The sequence below is a fragment of the Oratosquilla oratoria genome, chromosome 1 (genome assembly GCF_046742065.1).
Source record: "Oratosquilla oratoria isolate Oo_2021 chromosome 1, ASM4674206v1, whole genome shotgun sequence".
Taxonomy (NCBI): domain Eukaryota; kingdom Metazoa; phylum Arthropoda; class Malacostraca; order Stomatopoda; family Squillidae; genus Oratosquilla; species Oratosquilla oratoria.
In genome coordinates this window covers 50157593-50185138 of record NC_134777.1, presented here as the reverse complement: position 1 = coordinate 50185138, position 27546 = coordinate 50157593, and the positions used below count along the sequence as shown (strand labels likewise).

At 42.1% G+C, this 27546-nt stretch overlaps 1 protein-coding gene across 4 annotated transcripts in view; it reads left to right on the top strand.

Annotated features, from left to right (window-relative positions):
• LOC143039474 (E3 ubiquitin-protein ligase RNF115-like) overlaps positions 1-27546 on the top strand; it is a 73536-nt gene that overhangs the window by 18976 nt on the left and 27014 nt on the right. For 2 of the 4 annotated variants that reach the window (XM_076209946.1, XM_076211522.1), the window contains 4 exons: positions 3926-4152; positions 6381-6703; positions 17109-17224; positions 25747-25829. In XM_076209946.1, coding sequence (XP_076066061.1) covers positions 3926-4152; positions 6381-6703; positions 17109-17224; positions 25747-25829 — 749 coding nt within the window. Of the gene's footprint in view, positions 1-3925; positions 4153-6380; positions 6704-17108; positions 17225-25746; positions 25838-27546 lie in introns of all 4 variants that reach the window. The other 2 variants (XM_076210703.1, XM_076212238.1) reach the window with 2 other exon arrangements.

Here is a 27546-nt window from a genome sequence, read left to right as displayed (position 1 = left end):
TCTTGGAAGACGCACTAGTATTTTTCAGTTTTTTTTTTTTTTTTTTAAGGAAAAAAGTGCGTCTTGTAAGCCGTAAAATACGGTATATATATATACAGTATATATATATATATATATATATATACACAGTCACTATCCGAGTTACGACCACCCGTACTTACGACCACATCTAACAGATGCCTATTATGAGTTTACTGTACATGTCTGGCAGCACAGCGTGTAAGATAGTTGTGGCAACCGGCATCGCGTACGGCAGTTATGGCAGAGATGGAAAAGTTGCTATACACGTGGTTGGAAGATAATAGGCAAAGAAATGTGAGAGTGACGTTGCAAGCAGTGCAAAGTAAGGCTACAAGTTAATTTCAAATGTTGAAAGAACGTGCAGGTGAAGAATACGCTTCACATGAGTTCATAGTGAGTGCTGGGTGATTTCGTTGCTTTCGAGAGCATTACCAGGTTCACCACGTGTTGTCGAAAGGTGAGGCTGCTAGCAGTGATGCGCCTGCAGCTAAGGCATTTGTGGAAGAGTTTGATAAATTATGGATGAAGGATATTTACGTACTTACGACCACGTCTAGCTGATGCCTATTATGAGTTTACTAATACGAATACAGACGCTCCTCAACTTACGTTTTAGTTACTTTCCGAACATAAGTTGAAAATGAACGTAAGTTGTTACTGTACTATGCATCCGTAAATTCTATTACCGTATCTTATAAAACACCCCTAAATAATTAATTATACACATAGCATTGTAAAATAATAACATTAATTTCAAATAAATTAAATTCAAGCAACATAAATTGAGATGGTGGAGGAGGCAAGGCACGTTCAGTCTGTCTTTTGTGCCATGTAAACAATGGATGCAGCGTCATGCGTAAGTATCGTTTGAACTACGGAGAGCGCGCTAAACTAAAAAAAATCACTCCAATTTTTTTTTTTTTTTTGTCGGTTCAAACGTAAAATCGAAAAAACGTAAAACAAATGAACGTAAGTAGAGGAGCGTCTGTACACTATAATAAGTATTTTCTTTCTTTAACTTACCATATCATATTAACAACTAAGCAACTGAAAACAATACTGTATACAACTGTAGGAGAGAAGCCAAATGCAGAGTATGGGATCCAATGTATTTAACGTTTCACCCACCAGGGCTTCTTCAGAAATAACATAGTGGACAAACATCCGACCCCTCATATAACCCAAGCTTGCGGGGAGAAAAGAACACGAAACTGGTGTTTAAAAAAAAAAAAAGTAGAGACTGAACAACTTCACACCAGGCTTAATGACCCCCTTATGGGTCGATAGCCTTAAAAAAGTCCACTATGTTATTTCGGAAGAAGCCCTGCTTGGCGCAACATTAAATACATTGGATCCCATACTCTGCATTTGGCTTCTCTCCTACAGTGCTGTTGCAGTCGTTGCTGCTTTTACTCAAAGATAAATGTACTGTACCTATATCTCACACTTAGAATGGATTGAAATGTATGAGAAAAATAGATCTTAAAATTCACATATATTTAGAGTACATACAACAATTGAAGAACTAAGAAAAAATTATTTAAAGGAAACTACAATTTAAAAAAAAAACGGTAAGCAAGGTTATATTTAATGTGTGTGTGTGTGTGTATATATACAGGTATAGTATATACATACAGTACCTGCATACGTATATATACTGAAATACAGTAGTTTTAAAAAATAATTTTTTTTTTTTTTTTTTTTTATAAAAATTAAACTAAAAAGCATTGATAAATAAACAATAAACAGCTTGTATTTAATAGTATTCAATAGAAAAGGTTACTTAAAAACGCAACATTGATATGTATCCTAGAGTAGAACCCTTGTGTCGGCCATTTTGAATAGGATCCGACTTACGACTGGTTGGTCAGAACCTATCTAGGTCGTAAATCGGATAGTGGCTGTATACATATATATACTGTATATATATTTCTTCTTCTTTTCTTTTCTCCTCTTATACATGAGTTATGAGTGGACGGGTGGTGAGATAAACACAGGGAACTGTTTTGGGATTTATTCTGACGTACATGAAGAACATGTACTCTGAAGAAGTCCTGGTAAGGACAAAACGTCAGAATAAATCCCTAAATGGTTCCCTGTGTTTATCTCACCACCTGTCCACTCTTCTGTCTTACATATTTCAACATGAGTTATCCTTGGATTCTGTGAATGGGTTTGATCACATTTTGTGTGTTTATTATTACTCAGAGTAAAAGAGAGTGAGTAATACAGCAGTGAATTTATACTCTATAATGTGAGTAATGTGATGAATTGTACATATGGCAGCCAATGCTGCATGTCAGAATTTGACTTGTACTGAAGTGGTTAAGGCTTTTGGGGTTGGTTAGGTTTTATCATTGCTAACCAAAGGTCTCGTTTCCATCCCATTTGTCTCGCAGTGCCTTTGAATGTTGAAAAGAACAGTTCTGGTTCCCATTCATCAAAAGTGGGGGCAACCTGTTTAGCTTTTATAACTACATCCTCTATACTTCTCTCCCTACTCGTCCAAGTTAATCGTTGCTCTTGCCATTGTAGGAGTCTCTTCTTTTCCAAGCACAACTTGGATAATCAAAATAGCCATTGTGCATCAGGCTGGGCTTCAACTTTATTTGTTTCTCTATGAAACCCTGTCTCTCATCCAAGATCAAGTTTGCTATGTCATCCCTTCATCTCTACTTTTCTCACCTATCCTACTTTCATTCCTATCTTCCTCCATGTAATTTATTTCTCTTACCCATGAAAAGCCCTTGAAGTCATAATTACGGTCAAATATGATTTAAAGTGTTGGAGGTGTTTTTTCTTCTCCTCCTCCTCCTCCTCCTCCATGCCTATTGTATGTAAAACAAATCTGGCAGATACTCTTCTTTTTTATGATTAATCCCAGTTTGAATTCAGGAGGTAGGAACTAGTTTGAATTCAGTAGGTAGGATCTAGTATTCTATTTTTTTTATTGTATCTCCCTTTTTTCCCACACCAGTTATTTCATCCAGGAAAGAAGAAAAATAATCCCAGTTAGGCCCCCATTATGTCACAATTTGATCAGTTCTATCGATCCAATTGCCAGTGTGCTCAATATCTTTTGTGTCTTGTCCAACATATGGTTAAGTTGAGAATTTGGGGTGGTAACGTGGTTGGTAGTTGAGCGGCGTTTGGAGGCTTAAGATAAACACAGCGGAGCAGCGTAGCTCTCTCTCTGTGGTCTTCTTCTTTATTTTGTGACAGGAATTGTTTATATACATGGCTCATGGCTATGTTGCCGACGAGATATTATTTATTTACAAGATGCTGTTTTAGCAAATATTAGAGATCAGGATAGGTTTTAATTACTTTACAATTTGCATATACATATATACAATGTACTACAGTTGTCCGAGGTTTGGACAGGATGGACATATCCCGTAGGAAAAGGGATTTTAATATTAATGGCAATATCGCTTGGGTTTTCTGAGGTGTGATACCGGCGTCCAGGTGCTGGTTGTAAGGTTGACGCCCTGGTCCGAACAATAGAGACTTGACCATAGATGACCGTGGGATGACCCTTCCGTGACAAGTGAGATCAGAGTACCACTTGACTCCTATATGCACCGAGATGCATATGTGCAGTGCTCATAGTATGTGTAGAGGCGGTAGATGAAGATCTAGGAGATTTTGGTGGTAGATTACGTCTTCTAGGAGGTCTAGACGTTCAACACGTTAATCAGGAGATTTTCTATCTTACACTTGATATGAAATAAAGGCGAAGTGCAAAATATAACTTACTTTACTTACATATATACATATACCAACAACTTTTTCCCCCATACAAGGAAGGTAGTCAAAGGCATAAATCCACTCTAAACCATTTCATCCCCACATACTCCACTCCCATTCTGCATATGTAATTAAAAGTTCCTATTTCTTTCAGGACTTGTTATGTCCAAGATGTAACTGTGGGTTTATTGAGGAGCTGGAGGGAGGCCGTGATTCAGATAGTGACACTTCAAGTGACATGGATGCAGAATCAGATGATGTGTGGGGACTTCTATCTCAAGATGCCTCAGCAGCAGCCTCTTCATCCTCCACCTCAAATTCTGGTCCTAGGACACGGCAACGTCACAGACACACCATCAACCCAAGAACAATGAGAAGGCGGTGAGAAAATTTGGTCTGTTTGATTCATTTGGACGTGTGTGATAAGTTATTTTTGCCAAATTTGTATCAAGTTTGATATGTGCATTGCATGTATTTCTTTTGTAAAGGTTAATTTTTAGCCTACATTTGTTAGTGATGCCATATATAGATTTTATTTTAGTTTGTGCAAGATGAATGCTTAGTGACATGCTTCTCCTTTGAAACTTTTTGACACGTCTAAAACACACATACACACACACACACACACACACACACACACACACACACACAAATATCCTCTAACAACCATTATCAAATATGAAAATGAGCTATACAACAGTGGGACTTGTTATCCAGCCCCCATTCCACTTGTCTTCTCTTCATCACTTTACACTTCTATTCTCCCCCCCCCCAATTTTCATGCATCCATTTCTCCTTTCCTTTCAACCCATCTCTTTTCTTCTTCATAATGCTAACCCATACCTTTTCATTGCCCCAATTTCCTCACACTTCCAAAAATTCCCATTTCTTCCCCATTTGTGGATACTAATTGCACAAGTCTTTGTAGGTGAAAGTATGAAAAATTTATTATGTTTATTGTGATGTAAGGCAAACCCAGAGGTTACTATGTACTACCAATACACAAAAACATGTGGTATGAGTATTGTCAATACTGACTGGTATTATTTTGTGGTAGAACCCTAAACCTAATGGAAGAATATTGGGATGGTCTGGGCATGTGGAAAGAATGAGTGGAGAAAGATTAGCAAAAAGAGTATGGAAGGCAGAGGTGGATGAAGTGAGCACGAGGGGAAGGCTGAGAATAAGATGGATAGAGTAAAGGAGGCCTTGAACAAAAGGGGAATTTCTGTTGAACAGGGAAGTGAGAAGGCAAAGGATAGGTGTGAGTAGTGGTTGTGAATAGACTACATGGGCCGAAGGGACTTGTCCTTGTCTTCCCCCACATTGACATGAGGAAACGAAGAGGGATGTTCACTAAGGAAATGAAGCAGCTGACCTTTCTGTAGATGTGCTGTGTCTTGCTGCAATGCTTATGACCCAGGCAGTGGGTGGGAGACAGGGATGCCCCTTCATCCACAAGTAGCAAGGATGAAAGGGAAACAAGTAAGTGTGGGATGGATGGGGGTGGATGCATGCCTAGGCTGGCTACCTCCTTTATAAGGAAGAAGAAGCTTTTGGATTAGATACATAGAACCTTCAACACCACCAGCAGAACATAAGGAAAAAAGATAATAATGAGTAAAAACACTATTGGCATACTACTCAACCATTTACAGCTGCCTCCCTTCTGTGCCACACAGTACATCCACTCAAAGACACATTCACACTATGATCAAACAAGCTGTCAAAAATCAAGCCAAACTATACTCCACTGACATCCCAAAGACATAAGCCCCTATGAAAAAAAAAAACGTACATCAGGTAAGGACAACAATGGCATGCCTACATTTGAGAGACAATCCAGCATTGAAACAGTACCAACACAAAATAGGCCTGGCATCAGATTCAAGATGTCCTAGATATGACCATCACACAAAAGACACAGAATACTGCATACTGTAGAGCCACACACTAACAGTCCTTAGAGAACAACACAATATACCTTCCCTTAGTGACATATGGACCCACCCGGAGGCTGTAGCTGGTTATCAGAAGGCCACAGGTATGCTACAAAAGAGCTCAGCTGCAACAGACTGACTGGCTGAATGTACCATATAACTTGAATAAGCTTGAATTGTGTCTGTACTCCTTGTTTGTGCATGATGACATGTTTACTTGACATGCTTCTTGGGTTTACTTTTTTCTTCAGGTTCTGGTTATGGTAGTATACTTTAACATGAAATAGTTCATCTAAAGTATCTTTTACTATGGAGAACAGTAACCAGTAAGCTAAGAGGTTGGCACTATTTGAATTCAAACTGTTGTAAATCTTTATAGTGTAGATATCCTCTTCAAATAGAAGGAATTTTCAAGTGGCTGGATATCTTTTGGAGCTTTGCCTGATATTTGGGTCTATTTGTGATGGTTAATTGTAACCTGGAAGCTAAGAGGTATAGCAATATTTGCATTCACACTTAGACTGTTGTCATTTGTATCCTCAAGTGGAAGGAATATTTAAATGGCTGGATCTCATTTGGAGCTTTTCCAGATACTTAGGTCTATTTGGAGTGTGATTAATGATCTTTATGTTGGCTTTTCCATATCCTAACCTATTCTCTTTTTGCCAGGGTTAGTGGTGACAGACAAACAGTTTTGGCACCCCTGCTGCATGACCTCATCATGCAGATGACCTCCGGGGTATTAGAAGCAAGTGTTGGGGGAGCTGACCTTGGGGGTGGTGGATTGCCAACCAGCTTTGAATTCCCTGGTGTCCCTGTTGTAGTAGCATCTAACCTGGCTTCCAATCCAGGAGATTATGCATGGGGCAGGGGTGGACTGGATGCAATTATCACACAGCTCATGAACCAGCTCGATGGAACAGGACCGCCACCATTACCGCAGGACAAGATAGCACAGATACCTACAGTAAAAATAACACAAGAACAAGTTGGTAAGGAGCCCAAGTTGATTGTAATTTTCTTGTAGATTTTGAGCTTGCATGATGGTAGTTGGAGGAGGAGCTTACTGCTTGATGGTACCTTTTAAATTTAATCTTTATCTCTCACATTTACCCACATTCTTCCACCCCCAACTACTTGGAGGGAAAGTGAAGCAAGTATTGCTTCAGATTTCATGCCCTTTGACAGCACTATTTTCCTAGAAAATTTGCAAGAACAGGTATCTGCAAGTGGTGGTCCTGCAGAACAGGTGTAGAGACTTGTCTTCCAGCCACCAGTCTTCAAAACTTGTCAGTGCCTTCATCCACATTAGCAAAGCAACCCTGAGAAGCTGACATTTTGTCTCCGGACAGGGCAGAAGACTTTTTTACCATTTTCAACTGCACAGTAAAGTCTTGGTATAAAAGTAATTAGGGAGAGGTGTTGGCAAAATGGAGAGTTTCATGTGCTAGATACTTGCATGACAATAATTTTTACCTTGTTTCACACAGGCATAAGTTAAAGTTGGGTACAAGGTTATGTCTATTGAGCAAAGGGAGAGGGCAAATGAGTGGAGAATGGTTGTCAATTTATGAAAAATGTATGTGACCTAAGGGTTTTTTTTCAGTGCCCTGTAATTGGGACTGGTACCTGAAACTCGAGGCATTGGTTATCATTATTATTGCTCTGTAATTTATTGAGAATGAGTGAAGAATGAGTGGAAATGAATGGAAAGAATGAGTGAAGAAAGACTAGTAAAAGAGGTATGGAAGGCAGATGTGGAGGGAGTGAACATGAGGGGACGTCCTAGGATGAGGTGGATGGATGGGGTGAAGGGGGCTTTGGGGAAGAGGGGAATGTCTGTTGAGGAAGGAAGGGAGAGGACGGAAGACAGAGGTGAGTGGAGAATGGTTGTATATGGATGACGTTGTGACTGCATGAGGAGGAATGGGCGGGGGGGTGGGGTAGTATGTGTGAGTAAGTTTTGACGCAGCCCGAAGGGATTTCTCCCCGTCCTCGCCTTGTATGCAGGGGGGGACGGAGAGGGGGGGTCGCCGATTAAATGAAGCGGCCTTGCTGTGGATGTACTGTGTCTTGCGACACTGCTTCTGACCCAGGGCGGTGGGCAGGGTGCAGGGATGACCCGTCATCCAGGAGGTGCTCAGATGAGAGGGAGGGTGGGAGGGGTGTGGAGTGTATGTAGGGATGAAATGGGTGGGAGTGTTTTTATGCCTTTCCCTTTTTGGCTACCTCCCTTGGAAGGGGGAAAAAGCCTTGGTATATGTATGTATGTAATTTCTTGAGAGGATAAGGAAGAAGATTAATTTCTTTTGCAGAAGACTGCAGCCTCCAGGAAACTAACAACAGCCTATTGGCAGGACTGTAATTCATTTAGAGAAGAGATATTTTGTTGTCATGTGATGAGTAGGGTGAATTTTGCCATGTAGTAAAGTAGTGAGGAGAAACCAGCTTTGTTGTTGGGCCCTGCTGTGGAGGTGCTTTGTCTTCTTGTTTTTTCTTTTGTCCCAAGCAGTGGGAAAGGAACTGGGATGACCCTTCATCCCTGAGGAGCTAAGATGGAATAGGCAACACATGGGTGTGGGATAGGTGAAGGGTGGGTTGCCTTGGCTAACTCATGCTTTTATAAGGTGAAAAGGCCTTTTGATATATGGATGTGCCCACACAATCCCAGTATTCCTTCATTAACCTTACCTGCCAGCTCCCCACCCTCGTTTTGCTTTTCCACATTTCTCTCATAACAACCACCATTCTTCTTAAACACTTGATCTCGAACATATTTTGGGTCCTTAAGGATGTCGGTACACATTAAAATAATCAAGCCAGACTTTCTCAGTCTCTCCATGTCTCTCTCTCTCCCTCCCTCCCCCCCTCCCCTTCTCTCCCCCCTCCCCTTCTTTCCCCCCCCCTCCCCTTCTCTCCCCCCCCTCCCCTTCTCTTCCCCCCTCCCCTTCTCTCTCTCTCTCTCTTTCTCTCTTTCACTCACACTTTGTTGGTGGTGCTAATGAGATGCAATGGGAAGAGCATTTTTTTTTTTGTTCTGGGTTACCTGTTTCCCTGTTACAGGTGGCCCTAAATACTTGAAACTCTCACTACTACCTCCAGCCTCTTTCTATTTAGAGTCCCCTCCAGTTTACTACCCCCCCCCCTGGTACATCTCATCCTTATTTTTGTCTACATTTGTTTTCAGCTTTCTCCTCTCATTTTCCCTCCCAAACTTTGTCACTAACTGCCTCAGTCCCTCATCCAAATCAGCTATAAGGGCATCATCTGCAAGCCACAACTAGTTCATCTCCCATTTCCTCCCAATCACACTAGCTTCAAACCCCATGTACCATCCCACATTTACATATCAAAGAATGATAGTGACATATACAATCCTGGTGCAGCCCTATTTTCATGTAAACCTATTCCTTCTCTCTATTGCCTACCCTAACATAAGCTGTATTACCTGCATAAAAAATTTAAATAATCCAAAACAGACTTCACCCTATCCCATACATACTCAACAAATCCCTCAATGAGTAGAGACTTGAATTTTTAACATTGATGAATGATGAGTGACTCTGTAGGGGCACACCATGAGAGTCCTTGTAGTGACAGCCATTTACTATAATATACATACATACATATACCAAGGCTTTTTCCCCCTTACAAGGGAGGTAGCCAAAAAGGGAAAGGCATAAAAACACTCCCACCCATTTCATCCCTACATACACTCCACACCCCTCCCACCCTCCCTCTCATCTGAGCACCTCCTGGATGACGGGTCATCCCTGCACCCTGCCCACCGCCCTGGGTCAGAAGCAGTGTCGCAAGACACAGCACATCCACAGCAAGGCCGCTTCATTTAATCGGCGACCCCCCCTCTCCGTCCCCCCTTGCATTTAAGGAGAGGACGGGGAGAAATCCCTTCGGGCTGCGTCAAAATTTACTCACACATACTACCCCACCCCCCGCCCATTCCTCCTCATGCAATCACAACATCATCCATATACAACCATTCTCCACTCACCTCTGTCTTCCGTCCTCTCCCTTCCTTCCTCAACAGACATTCCCCTCTTCCCCAAAGCCCCCTTCACCCCATCCATCCACCTCATCCTAGGACGTCCCCTCATGTTCACTCCCTCCACATCTGCCTTCCATACCTCTTTTACTAGTCTTTCTTCACTCATTCTTTCCATGTGTCCAAACCATCCTAATATTCTTTCATCAACCCTATCTCCCAAATCCTTTTTCACCCCTGTTCTCCTCCTCACCTCCTCATTTCTCACTCTATCCAGCCTAGTAACCCCCACCATACTTCTCAGACACCTCATCTCAAACACATTCAAACTCCTTCTCTCTTCTTCTCTTATGTTCCACGTTTCTGCCCCATACAGTGCTGTTGGCACAATCACTCCTTCATACAGTCTCCTCTTCGCATCCATTCCCAAATGTCTATTCCTCATTACACTCTTTAATCCACCAAGGCATTTACTCGCTTCTCTCAATCTACATTCTACTTCCACCTTCACTCCACCTTTTCCTGCTACACTTGCACCCAAGTATCTAAAACTATCCACTTCCTCCAGTCGCTCTCCCTTAATGTTCACTTCCAGTCTACTGCCACTTTCACCCCTTGTACATCTCATCACCTTACTTTTACCTACATTTATCTTTAGCTTTCTTCTATCACATACTCTCCCAAACTCTGCCACCAACTTCCTCAATCCCTCCTCTGACCCTGCCACAAGCGCAGTGTCGTCCGCAAACAACAGCTGGCTCACCTCCCACTTTTCTCCATTTTCTTTAACCATCTCCAATCCCTGACCCACTACCCTAGCATTCACCTCTCGCACCACCCCATCCATGTATAAGTTGAACAGCCAGGGCGACATAACGCATCCTTGACGAAGTCCCACCTTTACTTCAAACCACTCACTCTCTCCATTTCCAATCCTGACACAAGCTCTACTACTCTCATAAAAACTCTTGACAGCTCCCAGAAGCTTTCCTCCTATCCCATATATCTGCATAACCTCCCACAGTGCCTTTCTGTCTACCCTATCATAAGCCTTTTCCAGATCCATAAAAGCCCAAAAAACATCCTTCCCCTTTCCTATAGCTTTCTCACATATCTGTCTTACCACAAAGATCTGATCTACACAACCTCTACCTGTCCTAAATCCACACTGTTCCTCACCAATTACTCCTTCTGTTCCTCTCCTAATCCTCTCAATTAAGATCCTCCCATAAGCCTTCCCTACTACACTTAACAGGCTAATCCCTCTGAAACTACTACATTCACACTTGTCCCCTTTTCCCTTGTAAAGAGGAACTATACAGGCACTTCTCCAGTCCTCCGGTACTCTACCCTCTCTCCAGCAAACATTAAATAACCTCACCAACCAGTCCACCATCACTGAACCTCCCTTTTTCAGACATTCTGCATGGCATCCATCCAGACCAGGTGCCTTACCTGCTTTCATCATCTTTACAACTGCCTTCACCTCATCCTTCCTTATTTCTCCTCCATTCTCCTCACTCATCACTCTCATTTTCTTCGCATTTCCCACTGCAGCTATCTTTCCTTCCCTATCCTCCTTCACATTTAGCAACTCCCTAAAATATTCTGCCCATCTTCCCCTTACTGCCATCTCTTCCATTATCATCTCTCCATCTGTACCTTTTACCTTTTCTTCTCTACTTGATTCGCCTCCTCTTCCTCTCTTTATTTCTTTACATCTTTTTATTACTTTCAAAATTTTCTGTCATACTCCTACCCCATTTCACATCTGCTCTCCTCTTTGCCTCCTTTACCTTTTGCTTTACTTCTCTTTTCTTTTCTTTGTACGTCTCATATGACTCCCCCGTCCTCTTTTGTAACCAATCTGTGAATGCTCGCTTCTTCTCTTCTACAAACTTCTTTGTTTCCTCATCCCACCATTCACTACCCTTTCTTCTATTTCCCCCTGTCCTTCTTGTTCCACACACCATCCTTGCACACTTTAAGACTCCCTCCTTGAACCATCCCCATTCCTCCTCCACACCCATCTCTGCTCCATCCTTTACTCCCTCCCACTCCTCCTTCAGCTTCTTTTCGTACTCCTTCTCCTTTTCCTTTTCATTCAAGGAGTTCACTCTAAGAACCTCCCTACCTTTTGTCCCTTTCCTCTTTCTCCATCTATCCTCCACTCTCAGCTTACCTTCCACCAAAAAATTATCTGATATTCCCCCACCCTCTCCCCTTAGCACATGTACATCCTTAACTCTTCCTATCATAATCCTATTTACCACTACATAATCCATTAGCGCTCTATCTACCACCCTTCCCTCCACCACCCTCTCCCATGTGTACTTATGCTTGACTTTCTTCCGAAACACTGTATTTGCTATCATCAACTCTCTTTCTAGACACATTTCCACCATCAACTCTCCACTACGATTCTTTCCTGGAACTCCACACTTCCCAACCACTCCATCGATTGGACCATTTCCTACCCTAGCATTAAGGTCTCCCAGTACTATTACATTGACATTTCTTCCTAAACCCTCTATGCACTCATTTAAATCTATCCAAAAGGCCTCCCTTTCTTCCACGCTCTTCTCACTGCCAGGCCCATATGCACTTACAAAGACCCACATCTCCTTTCCCAGTTTCACCTTCATCCACATTATCCTTGAGGAAACCTCCTTCCACTCCACTACCTGTTTACCTATCTCCTCACTTACTAGAATAGCCACCCCTTCCCTCCCTCGCCCTCTCTTCACTCCTGATAACCTCCCACTTACACTCCCAAACTTACACTCACCCTTCCCTTTCAACTTAGTTTCACTCAAAGCCAACACATCCATCTTTCTTCTCACAAACATACTACCTATCTCTTCCCTTTTACTCTCATCTGTACCACATCCACGCACATTAAAAGACCCAAACCTTAGGGTGCTGGCCCGAGGCCCTCCAGCACCCCTTATGCCTTCACTTTTCTCTTTAGGATGTGTGCCCCGTGGGGCTACAGGGAGAAGGATGCCTAGTCCCTCTCCCCGTCCCTTTTTTTCTCGCCTCTTACGATCCAAGTGGGAAACTTGGTGGCAGTATTCTTTTCCCCCACCACAGACTTTCTCAGTCTCTCCATGTCTCTCTCTCTCCCTCCCTCCCCCCTCCCCTTCTCTCCCCCCCTCCCCTATAATAGACCCAAAATAAAAGAAAAATAATGGTGTAGTTATAAAATATATTCAGATTAATGAGTAATGGAATAGGTGTTATTTTATTCAAAAGTCTACATATCTAGCTATCTGTATACAAAGGGATTTTTCCCCTCACAAGGGAGGTAGCCAAATCAAAAGGCACGTTAACGGGTCATCCCTGTATTCCACCCACTGCCCTGGGTTAGAATCAGTGCAGCAAGACACAACACCTCCAAAGCAAGGCTGCTTCATGTAATTGGTGACTGCCCCCCTCTCCACCCCCTCATGCAGAAAAAGAGATGGGGAGAAATCCCTTCAGGCTGTATCAAAGTATCATTCATAAATAACCACTCCCTTGCATCACAGTATCATCTATACATAGCCATTCTCCATTCATCCCTATTTCCTGCCTTCCCCCATCCTTGCTCAACAGACAGTCCCCTCTTGTTCTACACCCTTTCAAAAGTAATACAGCATTTTTATTCTTGGCTACTAACAAGGGAAAAGGGGACAAATGTGAGTGTAGTACTTTCATAGGGATCAGTATGTTTAGTGTAGTTGGCAAGGCATATGGGTTTTGATTGAGAGGTTAGGAGAGGAACAGGGAATAATTGGTGACGAACAGTGTGGGTTTACGAAAGGTAGGGGTTGCATGGATCAGACAGGGTAGACAGGCGGATGACCCATCATCCAGAAGGAGCCAAGAAAAAAGGGAGGGAGTGGAGTATGTGGGGGATGAAATGGATGGGAGTAGACTTATGCTTTTGAATTTGGCTGCCTCCCTTGTAAGGGGAAAAAAGTCCTTGGTATATGTATGTAGTAGAACCTGTGTTAGGATTGGAAATGGAGAGAGTGAGTGGTTTGGGGTAAAAGTGGGACTGCAACAGGGATGTGTCATGTCAGCATGGCATTATGTCAAGGGTTAAATCTGTGGTAATGACCAAGTAGCCATATCCATGGGCTATAAAAGGCACCTAATTTTTTTTATTTATTGACAAAACTGGCAACCCTGGCAACAATATTTTGTAGGTAACTTGGGGTATAAAATCTGCCTTTAGGATGTAATTTAGATGATTCCGATGTATGAAACGAAGTATGAGGAGGTGAAGTTGTACTTCGACAGTTAGGCAGGTGCAATTTAGTACATATTCAGATATATAGAACTGGCAAATTCACACTGCCAATTTTCATAATAAATGCATAATACAAAATGTGGCCGGGCAATAATGGTGTGATGGATGCTTACTAAAGCATTTACCAAAACAATAAGAAACACCACAATCACCTATCCTCCACGAAATTATTTAGATGATTTGATATGGTTTAACGTCACTCCAAAAAATCCACAAAAACTATTTATAAACACATTTTCTGAAAGTATCAGACTATTATGGGAGACTGCATTAAATTGAAATTCTAACTATACTTCCCCCAAAAAAATACGACAGACATTCTTGTTCAACCTGCGTGAGGAGTGGGAAAAAAGTCTCCTGATTTTCTACCAAACTTTCGAATACATATCTTGAGAAAATCGACCAAGTTTCTCCACATCTGTACCATTACATAACACAAGCACAGCCAAATAAATGTAACCAAAAACACATCAGCACTGTGCTACTAAAGTGTCAACAATATAACACTTGCACCACATAAGGCATCCATACAAAAATGTGTACAGTCAGACATCTCACAACATGAGTGTCAGGTTCCTTAGCCCATTGTGCGGGATGAAATCTGTGTTGGGCGAATAATGGGTCTTGTGGGGAAAAATAAGATAGGTTCCCAGACCCCCCTCCAGACACTGGTGCACAACACAATCTGGCGGGCTATTCAAATTGTGCTAACGTGAAACATGGTCACATTTAGCAAATGCTGGGATATTTTACCTATTTGTGTAAATGGGAATTTTGTGCACAGTGAAGTCATGTTTGGCAAGGTATGATAGTACACATTCGGATCACAAAACAAGCACTGAGGTTGACCCTCAAACTCCCTACTTCATGAAACTCCTCCAGACATCAGTCTTGCCCCCCCCCCCAAATCGTAACACATTAGAGCCACAATTTCATGTCTATGTTCAGGTCATTATCCAGATTTAAAATAGTATCGGCACAGAATGACCTGGCTACAAAAGCAAGATGTCATAGATGTAGTCATCATACAGAAGATTTTGAACATCATACCTTACATTGCCCCACTTTAGTATTACATACATATACTAAGGCTTTTTTCCCCCTTACAAGGGAGGTAGCCAAAGAGAAAAAGGCTTAAAACCACTCCCACCCATTCCATCCATAAATACACTCCACCCTCCCTCTTATCTTAGCACCTCCTGGATGATGGGTCATCCCTGCACTTTAGTATTACCCTGACAATACTTCAGGGCTGAGGGATTTATGGATCTCATGCAAGAGAGATCACAAAAGTAAGGTTTTACAGGTGCAGGCCACATACAAAAGATTTTGGAATATTAGATTCTACAATGCTCCATTGTAGCATTACCCTAAAACCCCTGTCACATAGGGATTCCGCATGAAAACCGAATGCTTACTGCACAAATATTTTGTATTCGTGAATTGTATGCGAAGCAATAGTAAAGTGATCGTTTTTCGGTCGGGGGGTTCGTGGAGCGTGCGGCCGAGGAATTTTGGACGGTTAAAAAATTTAGCACGACCAAATGTTTGCGTATCTGACACGTACCATGCGGTAATCATACGGAGAATTGAAGGAGAGCATACGGAATTGGTTGGGAAGTGTTCATTTTAATCGTGGAGTTGACTGAGAAATCGGTAATTTTACAATCGTTTCCCGACTACCGCCGACTATTCGACGAACGTTTAACTTCCGTATCACTTTTGTAAACTGTTTGTTTCATGTCTACGCCGTTCATTCCGCATTTGATTTCCGTATTTGACGCATAAATATCACACAATCCCGTTAAGAACACTACTAAATCACGAACAATACACTACCGCTTCATGTTTATCATCGGGGAGCATACGTGCTTTGGTAGTTTAATTCGTGAAATGTTCGGGCAATTGGGCCAAATTTGACGTGGTCGGGAATATACCGGAAGTGTTATTGGAACAGTAGTGATGCATACGGAAACTGTTAGTTAAACATACGCTATTTATTCGTTAAAGCTCCCTGACTAAAACAAAATTTCACCCCATTTCTGCCCAATCTCTCCACAATCAAGCCATTTTTGTGCGGTAAGCATTTGGTTTTCATGCTGAATCCCTGTGTGACATGGTCTTAACAACAACACTTCTAGACCAAGGGATCTATGGGTCCCTTGCAAGAGAGATCTGGGACAGTGGATTGCCTAATTCATTCCTCAGGGTTCTGTTCTTGGGCCATTAATGTATGTACTATGTATCATTTACGTTTACTATAGATGTCTGTTACCAAATAATCACTCCTATGAATATTCAAGGAGACAAATAAACTTAAGTAATGGCCTCAAAAGGGGCTGATGAAATATAATCCAAAGAATCCTATATCTGTAACAATTTTGGGGGTACCAGAACCACATATCATTGTTCTAAGAGTTTGAAATATCTACTCGTATAAGGATGATGATGATCCTATTGTACTACTGCTGTCTCCATGAACCTGTTCTTAACCACCTCTATGGATTTTTTGTTCTCCCTGTGGTGGGGAAGCAAAATGTTCCCACCATGAAAACGTGTGTTGTAGCAAGCAATTAAATGGGATGGAGTGGGGACTAGGAATTCCCCCACTCAAATTTTCTCCAGCAAAAAAAGTAAATACATAAGAGGGTCTGGGAGGACTGCAACCAGAACTATTGTAATTGGGCCATTAAATGTATGTGAATGTGGCACAGGCAACAGTAAAAGGGAAGAAAGTTTGTTTATGAGAAGAAAGATATACATTTGAGCATTGAGTGAATAAATTGAAAGGGAAGGATGAATTGGGAGTTCAGTAACATGATGAATAAGGTGTCAAGTAAAATGCAAAAGTAATTTGACTCCCACCCACCCATAGAAAGGAGAGAGAGGGCTTGTGGTGTTCATGTTTTTAATTTACATTTTTAATATGTGTGGTCTCTTGGAATGTAATCTTTACATAAATTAAGAGGTATCTTTATGAATATATTTCATATTTATTTCCTTATCACAAAATTTTTTGTGTTAACTGTCACCTTTGACATTATCAAGTTTTATCCATAAAACTAAGGTCACCATTAATAGAATTAATTTCTTCCAGACAAAAGTGTCCAGTGTTCAGTGTGTATGGAAGACTTCAAGTTAGATGAACCAGTGAGGAAACTGCGTTGTGAACATTGTTACCACCGAAACTGTATCATTCCTTGGTTAGAGCTGGTAAGTTTGTCTTTCTATGTAAAACCCCCTGACAAGGAGGGTGGCTAAGTTCAATAGAAGCCTCCATCCTAGTACTATAGGGTTGAAGATTTATTTATATGTATATATATATATATCTATATATACATATACCAAGGGCTTTTTCCCCCTTACAAAGGAGGTAGCCAAGTCAAAATCCAAAGAGCCACTCCCACCCACCACCCTTTCTTCCCTCTCACCTTCGCTCCTCATGGATGACAGGTCATCCCTGTATCCTGCCCACTGCCCTGGGTTAGAAGTAGTGTAGCAAGACAGCACATCCATAGCAAGGCCGCTTCACTTAATCAGTGACCCACCCCCCCCTCCATCCTCTCATGCAGAAAAAGAGAAAACTGGGAGAAATCCCTTTGCGAGGCATCAAAATATCATTAATACATTACCACTCCCTACTCCCATCCCATCCTATCCTTGCATTGCAGTATCATCTATACACAGCCAATCTCTGCTCGCCCATATCTCCTGCCTTCTCCCTTCCTTGCTCAATGCCCCTTTCACTCCATCCATCCATCCTCACATTGTCCCCTCAAGTTCATTCCATCCACTTCTGCCTTCCACACCTCTTTTACTAAAAAATTTTTCTTTCATTCTTCCCATGCGTCCAAACCATCCCAATATTCTGTCATCAGCCCTATCTGCTATCTCTTTTTCCACCCCAGCTCACATCCTTACCTCCTTGTTTCTCATTCTATCCAACATTGTAACCCCTACCATACTTCTCAGACATTTCATCTCGGACACATTTTTCCTCGCTGCCTCTCACAAATTCCATGTTTATACCCCATACAGTGCTGTCAGTGCAATCACCCCATCATAGTCTCCTTTGCATCTATTCCCAAATGTCTGTTTCTCATGACACTTTAATCTCCCAAGGTCTTTACTTGCTTCTCTTAGTCTACAATTTACTTCTACCACTACCTTTCTTGCCACATGCAACCTCAAATACCTAAAGCTATCCATTTCCTCCAGCCTCAATCCTTTAACCACTTCACTCTGGACTTAAATCTCGCGGGCAGCAGCCAATGCCAGCCGCACAACGTGTCGTAATAATACTCGCATCATAAAATATAGTCACCGCTTATATCGATCGTTCTCTCTTTCACCCGCGAATTTTGAAAACCACAGAGAATGGGATTCAGGGCACATTTGGGAGAATGTAAAAACACGGGCGACTACAATAAATATAATCAAGACGCCGATATGGCAGCGTCGCGAATCCACTTGCTCCACATGACGCCTACGTAGGCGGCACCGTATGGACTTCCAAATCACTGCTGCTCACTCCCCTTGTACAACTCATCACTTTTTTACCCACATTTACCTTCAAGATTCTCCCATTGCATGCCCTCCCAAACTCAATCACTAACTCCATTAATCCCTCCTCAGACCCTTCCACAGGTGCAGTGTTGTCAGCAAACAACAACTGGCTCACCTCCCACTTTTCTCCATTTTCTTTAACAATTGCCAGTCTCCTGTCCATTACCCTTGTATTTACCTCCCACACCAATCCATCCATGTACACATTAAACAACCATGACAACATGACACATCCCTGTTGTAGTCCCACATTTATCTCGGACCACACAGTGCCTCCATTTCCAATTCAAACATAGGCTCTACTGCATACATATATCAAAGACTTTTTTTCCCCCTTATAAGGGAGGTAGGCAATAAAACACAAAGGCATAAAAATCACTCCCATCCATTCCATCCCTATCACACTCCACTCCCCTCCACCCTCTTCCCTTCCTCTTATCTTGGCACCTGGATGACGGGTCATCCCTACATCTCGCCCACTGCCCTGCCTCCATGGTTGTATATGGAGGCTGTACTACTATTGTAAAAACTTCACTTATTTCTCCTCCATTTTCCTCACTGAGAAGGAAAAGGAGAAGTATAAGAAGCTGAGAGAGGAGTGGGAGGGAGTGGAGGAGGAATAGGGATGGTTCAAAGAGGGAGTCACAAAGTGTTCAAAGATGGTGTGTGGAACAAGAAGGATGGGAGGAAATAGAAGGAAGGGTAGTGAGTGGTGGGATGAAACAAAAAAGGTTGTAGAAGAGAAGAAGCGAGCTTTCACAGCTTGGTTATAAAATAGGACAAGGAAGTTATATGAGAGGTACAAAGAAAAGAGAAGTAAAGCACAAGGTAAAGGAGGCAAAGAGGAGAGCAGATGTGAAGTGGAGTAAGAGTATGACAGAAATTATTGAAAGTAATAAAAAGATGTTTTGGAAAGAAATTAACCCCTTCCATACGGTGCCGCACACGTAGGCGTCATGGGGAGCGAGTGTATTCGCGAGGCTGCCATATCGGCGTCTTGATTATATTTATTGTAGTCGCCCCTCCATAATGACATTCTTTCTAATTCTTTTGTAATCGCATTTTCTATGGTTATCAAAATTCACGGGTGAAGAGAGAACGATCGATATAAGCGGTGACTATATTTTATGATGCGAGTATTATTACGACACGTCGTACGGCTGGCATTGGCTGCTGCCACCGAGATCTAAGTCCATGACGCCTACGTGTGCGGCACCGTATGGAAGGGGTTAAGAGAGGAAGAGGAGGCGTATTAAGAAGTGAAGAAAAAGTAAAAGGTGCAGATGGAGCGATGATAATAGAAGAGAAAGCAATAAGAGGAAGATTGGTAGAGTATTTTATGGAGTTGCTAAATATGAAGGAGGATAGGGAGGGAAAGATAGCTGCAGTGGGAAGTACTAAGAAAATTACCATGATGAGTGAGGAAAATGGAGGGGAAATAAGGAAGGATGAAGTGAAGGCAGTTGTTAAGATGATGAGAGCAGGTAAAGCACCTGGTCTGGATGGATGCCATGCAGAATGTTTTTAAAAAGGAGGTACAGTGATGGTGGACTGGTTGGTGAGGTTATTTAATGTTTGTTTGAGAGAGGGTAGAGTGCCGGAGGACTGCCTGTATAGTTCCACTCTACAAGGGAAAAGAAGATAAGTGTGAGTGTAGTAGTTTCAGCAGAATTAGTTTGTGTGGTTGGGAAGGCTTGTGGGAAGATCTTGATTGAGAGGAATGGAGGGAGTAATTGGTGAGGAACAGTGTGGATTTAGGACAGGTAGAGGTTGCGTAGACCAGATTTTTGTGGTAAGACAGATATGTGAGAAAGCTATAGGAAAAGGTAAGGATGTTTTTTGGGCTTTTATAGATCTGGAAAAGGCTTATGACAGGGTAGACAAGAAGGCACTGTGGAAGGTTTTGCAGATTTACTTTTTTTCTCGGAGTGTCTATCAAACAATGGCATTTGGGGATTTTTCACTATACTTATGTCCAGTCCTTGCTTCATAGGTTCATTTGTTATTCTTTCCTCTTTTTCTTTCTCCATTTTGCTATCCACTTCCTCCAGTCTTTCTCCCTTAACCCCTTCCATACGGTGCCGCACACGTAGGCGTCATGGACTTAGATCTCAGTGGCAGCAGCCAATGCCAGCCGTACGACGTGTCGTAATAATACTCGCATCATAAAATATAGTCACCGCTTATATCGATCGTTCTCTCTTTCACCCGCGAATTTTGAATACCACAGAGAATGGGATTCAGGGCACATTTGAGAGAATGTAAAAACACAGGGGCGACTACAATAAATATAATCAAGACGCCGATATGGCAGCCTCGCGAATACACTCGCTCCCCATGACGTCTACGTGTGCGGCACCGTATGGAAGGGGTTAATACTCTCTTCCAATTTGCTGCCATCCTCTCCCTTGTACATTTCTTCACCTTAGGTTTACCCACATTTTTCTTCAACTTCTTTCACAGACCTTCCCAAACTCTGTCACTAACTTTTGTAATCCCTCCTCTGATCCTGCTACAAGCACAGTGTTGTCAGCAAACAACAACTGGCTTATTTCCCATTTTTCTCCAATTTCTCAAACCATCTCCAGTCTCCAACCCATTACCCTTGCTTTTACCCCTCACACCACCCCATCCATGTAAAGATTTAACAGCCATGGTGACATGACACATCCCTGGCAGTCCCACCTTTACCTCCATTTCTACTTCTAACACAGGCTCTACTGCTATCAATAAAACTCTTGACTGCTTTTAACAGCTTTCCTCCTATCCCATATATCTTTAATACCTCCCTCAGTGCCTTCCTGTCTACCCTGTCATAAGCCATTTCCAAATCCATAAAGGCCCAAAAAACATCCTTACATTTTCCTAAAGCTCACATATCTGTCTTAATTCATCAATCTGATCCACACAACCTCTACCTGTCCCAAACCCCCCACTGTTCCTCACCAATTACTCCCTCTCTTCCTCTCCCAATCCTCTCAATCAAAACCCTCCCAAAAGCCTTTCCAACTACACTCAATAAACTGATCCCTCTGAAACTACTACACACCTTGTAAAGGAGAACTATACAGGCACTCCTCCAGTCCTCCAACACTCTACTCTATTAGACAAACATTAAACAACCTCACCAGCCAGGCCACCATCACTGTGCCTCCCTGTTTTAGGCACTCCACATGACACCCATCTAACCCATGTGCCTTGCCTGCTCTCATCATAACTGGTTTCACCTCATCTTTCCTTGTTTCTCTTCCATTTTCCTCATTCATCTCTGTCATTTTCGTAGCATTTCCCACAGCAACTACCTTTCTCTACCTATTCTCCACATTTAGCAACTCCCTAAAATACTCCACCCATCTTCCTCTTACTACTGTCGCTTCCATTGTCATCTGCATGTTTTTCCTTTTCTTCTACTTGATTCACCTCCTCTTCCTCTTGTAATTTCCTTCCAAAACATGTTTTATAACTTTCAGAATTTTGTCACATTCTTACCCCATTTCACATCTGCTCTCCTCTGCCTACTTTATATTGTGCTTTACTTTTCTTTTCTTTGTACCTCTCATGTGATTCTCTCATCCTATTTTGTAGCCAATCTGTGAATGCTCGTTTCTTCTCTTGTACAACCTTACTTGCTTCATCATCCCACCACTCACTACCTTTCCTCCTATTTCCTCCCTTCCTCCTTGTTCCACACACCATCTTTGTACACCATGTGATTCCCTCCTTGAAACATTCCCACTCGTCCTCCACCCCTAGTTCTGTTATATCCTTCAATCCCTCCCACTCATCTCTCAATGTCTTGTACTCCTTCTCCATCTATCCTCCACTCTCAACTTACCTTCCACAAAAAAATTATCTTATATTCCCCCACTCTATCACCTAAGAACATGTACATCCAAAACTCTTCCTACTCTTCTCCAGACACAAGCTCCAGAGGAAAAAAAGACTTTAACATCTGGGTGGGAGAGGGTACATACCTTTTGAGATGGCTACTTCCATACTTGCACTCAGGACACCATCCAGCATTAAAACAGCACCAACCTAGAATAGGCCTGGCCACAGGTATTGCTCCAGATGCAGTCACCATACAGAGGACACTGAACATCTCGCACTGCAGTGCCCCACATTAAAAATCCCTAGAGAACAACACAATATATCTTCCCAGAGTGACATGTGGACCTGGCTGAAGTCTGATGTCAGTTACATGAAAGACACACATCTTTAAGAGAGACCAAGGAAGTGGATCAAGTGGTTGACATTCATAACATCAAGATGTGATAAACCAGCTTCCTAACAGGAAGACAGTAGAGAGTAACCCAAAGTAATCATACCTCAGGAACAAAAAATTATACAATGGAGTCCTTCAATGTGCAGTATTTTAACCGTTAGTGTTTACTCTCTTCATGAGTGATATCCCAATTCCAGAACCAGAACTAAACACCAGTGTTCTCTCGTATACAATGCCCTGACAATGATAACCCAGCAAATTAGCAGCAAAGAACACCCAAGCCTACTTGAATGAACTAGAACAGTGGCTAAATATTAACAAATGTCATACTGCTTACCTCAGCTTAGTAGTGCCCACAATGTGCCCTAGTTTTTGCTCTTGATTTAGGAAGATTTAGAATTTGAAAACTGATAAGTCTTTTTTAAATTATATTCTTTGATTTACAATTGTGCTGCATTGCCTGACTTAAGTGTTGTGGTGAGGGACAGGGATGACCAATCTTAATGTGCTGAAGTGAAAGGGCAAATAGGTTCAGATGGGTTTGAGGTAGATTTATGTTTTGACATGGCCACCCCCTCTTCTTATAAGTGGGAAAAAGTCTCCTGATATATGTATATATATATTTATGTACAATTTCCATGCATTTGTTATGTTTCTTGCAAGGTGTTATGTAAACATGGGGGTGGGGGGACAATTGGCTTATTTATTGTGAGTTATGCGTACATGGAGTGCTAGGTGCTCACAGTATGACAGATGGGTGACTAGGCCCGGGACAGATGTTGCTCACTACACAGAGCGAGATGATGCCACACCTAGTACAAGTGTATGAATGAGGTCTTGTCAGTCATAACAAAGAGTCATTGTACTGGAAGCATTACTGCTGGTTGGGACACAGCACAACACTACAGGGCCCTGCTATCCTATGCTAGAGCACTTTGGATGTACATGTTCTAAGGGGAGAGAGTGGGGAAATATCAGATAATTTTTTGGTAGAAGGTAAGTTGAGAATGGAGAATAAATGGAAAAGGACAGAAGGTAGGACGTGCTTAGAGCAAAATGCTTAAATAAGAAAGAAAAGATGGAGTACAAGAAAAAGCTGAAAGAAGAGTGGGAGGGAGTGAAGATTAGAACTAGGACTGGAGGAGGAAGGGTGATGTTTCAAGGAAGGAATCACAAGGTATGTAAAGATGGTCTGAGGAAAAAGAAGGAAGGGTAGTGAGTGGTGGGATGATGAAGCAAAGAATATTGTAGAAGAGAAGAAATGAGTATTCATAGATTGTTTACAAAATAGGACAAGATAATGATGAGAGATACAAAGAAAAGAAAAGGAAAGCATAAGATAAGGGAGGCAAAGAGGAGAGCAAATGTGAAATGGGGAAAGAGTATGACAGACATTTTTGAAAGTAATAAAAAGATGTTTTGGAAGGAAATTAAGAGAGGAAGAGGAGGCAAATCAAGTAGAGAAGAAAAGGTAAAAGGTGCAAATGGAGAAATGATAATGGAAGAAACAGCATTAAGAGGAAGATGGGCATAGTATTTTAGGGAGTTGCTAGATGTGAAGGAGGATAGGGAGGGAAAGATAGTTGCAGTGGGAAGTGCTAAGAAAATGACAGTGATGAATGAGGAAAATGGAGTAGAAATAAGGAAAGATGAGGTGAAAGCAGTTATTAAGATTATGAGAGCAGGTAAGGCACCTGGTTTAGATGGTTGTCATGTGTAGTGTCTAAAAAAAGGAGGTACAGTGATGGTGAGAAAGCTTTAGGAAAAGGTAAGGATGTTTTTGGGGAATTTATGGATTTGGAAAAGGCTTATAATAGGGTAGACAGGAGGGCATTGTGGAATGTATTGCAGATATATGGGATAGGAAGAAAGCTATTAAGAGCAGTCGAATTTTTATGAGAGTATTAGATCCTGTGTTAGAAATGGAGAGAGTGAGTAGTTTGAGGTAAACATGGGACTTCGCCAGGGATGTTATGTCGCCTTGGCTGTTCAATTTATACATGGTTGGGGGTGGTGTGAGAGGTAAACACAAGGGTAATGGGTTGGGGATAGGAGATGGTCAAAGAAAATGGAGAAAAGTGAGGATTTGAGCCAGTTGTTGTTTGTTGACGATGTCCAGTGGGTTTGTGGCAGGATCAGAGATGGGGATTAAGGAAGTTAGTGACAATTTGGGAAGGTGTGCAAAAGAAGGAAGCTGAAGATGAATGTGGGTAGATGTAAGGTGATGAGATCTACAAGGGGAGAATGTGGCAGCAAATCGGAAACAAGTATTAAGGGAGAGAAACTGGAGGAAATGGATAGCTCTAGATACTCTTGTGCAAATGTGGGAGGAAAGGGAGGAGTGGAGGTGGAGATAGAATGTAGATTGAGAAAAGCAAGTAAATACCTTGGGGGATTAAAAAGTGTAATGAGAAATAGACATTTGGGAATGAATGCTTTATTGCTTCTGACCCAGGGCAGTGGGTGAGATGCAGGGATGACCCATCATCCAGGAGGAGCCAAGATAAAAGGGAGGGAAGTGGGTGAATGGGAGTGGAGTATATGAGGATGGAATGGGTGGGAATAGATTTTATGCTTTGTATTTTGGGTACCTCCCTTGTAAGGTGGAAAAAGCTGTTGTTATATGTATGGTATCCCACAAGTTCAGGAATATCACACATACACATGTTAAGTTGCTTTCAGTGGGATTTAGGGAAGAACCAAATCTGTGACAAGGTTTTAACTACTCTTCTGATCAATTGAGAAAAAAAATATTTTTATATTCATAGATAATTATGTTATTTGGTGGTGATGACCAAATGAACTGGAAGAACCAGGAAGGACAGTTTATGCACAAATATTTTTTCACCTCACCCTTATATGGTTACATTTCAGGTGGAAGGAAATTGTTTGTATTGATATCCTGGCATATATGTTTACCATCTTTGAATTGATTTCAACCTAGCATGGTACCTGTCCAGTATGCCGGACGACTCTGCAAGACAACGATAGCAGCTGTAGTGGGGCGACAGGAAACAGTGGAGCAAGGTGAGCAGGCAAGTAACCCCACCTGTGCAATGGACACTTGCAGCTTCCTTTCCCAATTATGTCATGGTATGGCTTTTTGTGTGTGTACAACCCAGAATTTTATGTAATTAGCAAAAATGTCTGCCACTATCGATGTTGATGAAGTATGGCACATATACAAAGGAAGTTGAATACTTTTCATTTACTGCATTGATTGAAAAGCATGTTTATACACAGTTACCAGCAAAGTAAGGTGATTAGGTAAGGAAGAGAAACATGACCCCATTCACTCCCACTACACTCATCCTATTTATTCATTCATGTCGAAATCTTATGAAGTTTGCGTCTTATTTCTCCAGCAGTTACAAGTTCCTCTCCTAATCCTCTCTATCAAAACACCTCCTATAAGCCTTCCCAACTACACTCAAACATATCCCCGTCTTCTCCTTTTCTGCATGAAGGGACGGAAAGGGGGGTCGCTGATTTAATGAAGTGGCCTTGCTGTGGATGTGCGTCTTGCAACACTGCTAATGACCCAGGGCAGTGGACAAGATGCTGGGATGACCAGTCATCCAGGAGGTGCCAAGATAAGAGGGAGGGTAGAGGGTGGATGGGAGTGGAGTGTATTAGGGATGGAAATGGGTGGGAATGGTTTTTATGCCTTTGTTTTTTGGCTACCTCCCTTGTAAGGGGGAAAAAGCCTTTGGCATATGTATGAGATGTACAAGGGAAGAGGATGACAGCAAATTGGAAGTGAGAATTAACATACAGAGGCTGGATGAAATGGGATTTAAATACTTGGGGCACATGTGGTGGGAAAGGGAGTGGAGGTGGAGGTAGAATATAGATTGAGAGAAGCAAGTAAATGTGTTGGGGGATTAAAAGTGTAACGAGAAATAGACATTTGGGAATGGGTGCTAAGAGATTGTATGAAGGTGTGATTGTGCCGACAGCACTGTATTGGGCAGAAACAGGGAACATAAGAGAGGAAAAGATTAAATGTGTTTGGGATGAAATGGCTGAAAAGTATGGTAGGAGTTACTAGCTGGATAGAATGAGAAATGAGGAGGTGAGGAGGAAAGCATGGGTGGAAAGGGAGTTGGGAAATAGGGTTGATGAAAGAGTATTTGGGTGGTTGGACACATGGAAAGAATGAATGATGAAAGAATAAAAAGTGTGGAAGGCAGAGGTGGATGGAGTGAACTGGAAGGGACGACCAAGGATGAGATGGATGGATGGAGTAAAAGGGACATTGAGATAGAGGGGAATGTCTGTTGAGGAAGGAAGGGAAAAGATAAAAGATAGGGGTGAGTGGAGAATAATTGTATATGGGTGATGCTGTGATGCATGGAAGGAAGTGGGTTGGGGGCTAAGAAGTAATTATGTGTGAACGACATTTTGATGCATCCCGAAGGGATTTCTCCCCCATCTCTTTTACGACATGAGGGAACGAAGAGGGGGGTCACCAGTTAGATGAAACAGCCTTGCAGTGGATGTGCTGTGTCTTGTTACATTGCTTCTGACACAAGGCAATGGGTGAGATGCAGGGATGACCTGTCATCCAAGAGGAGCCAAGAAAAGAGGGAGGGAGAGGTGGTGAATGGGAGTGGAGAGGGTGGGGATGAAATGGGTGAGAGTGGAATCATGCCTTTTGACTGTTGCTACCTCCATTGTAAGGGGAAGGAAAACCCTTGGTATATGTGTGTATGTATTACATGGTATGGCTTTGAGCAAAAAG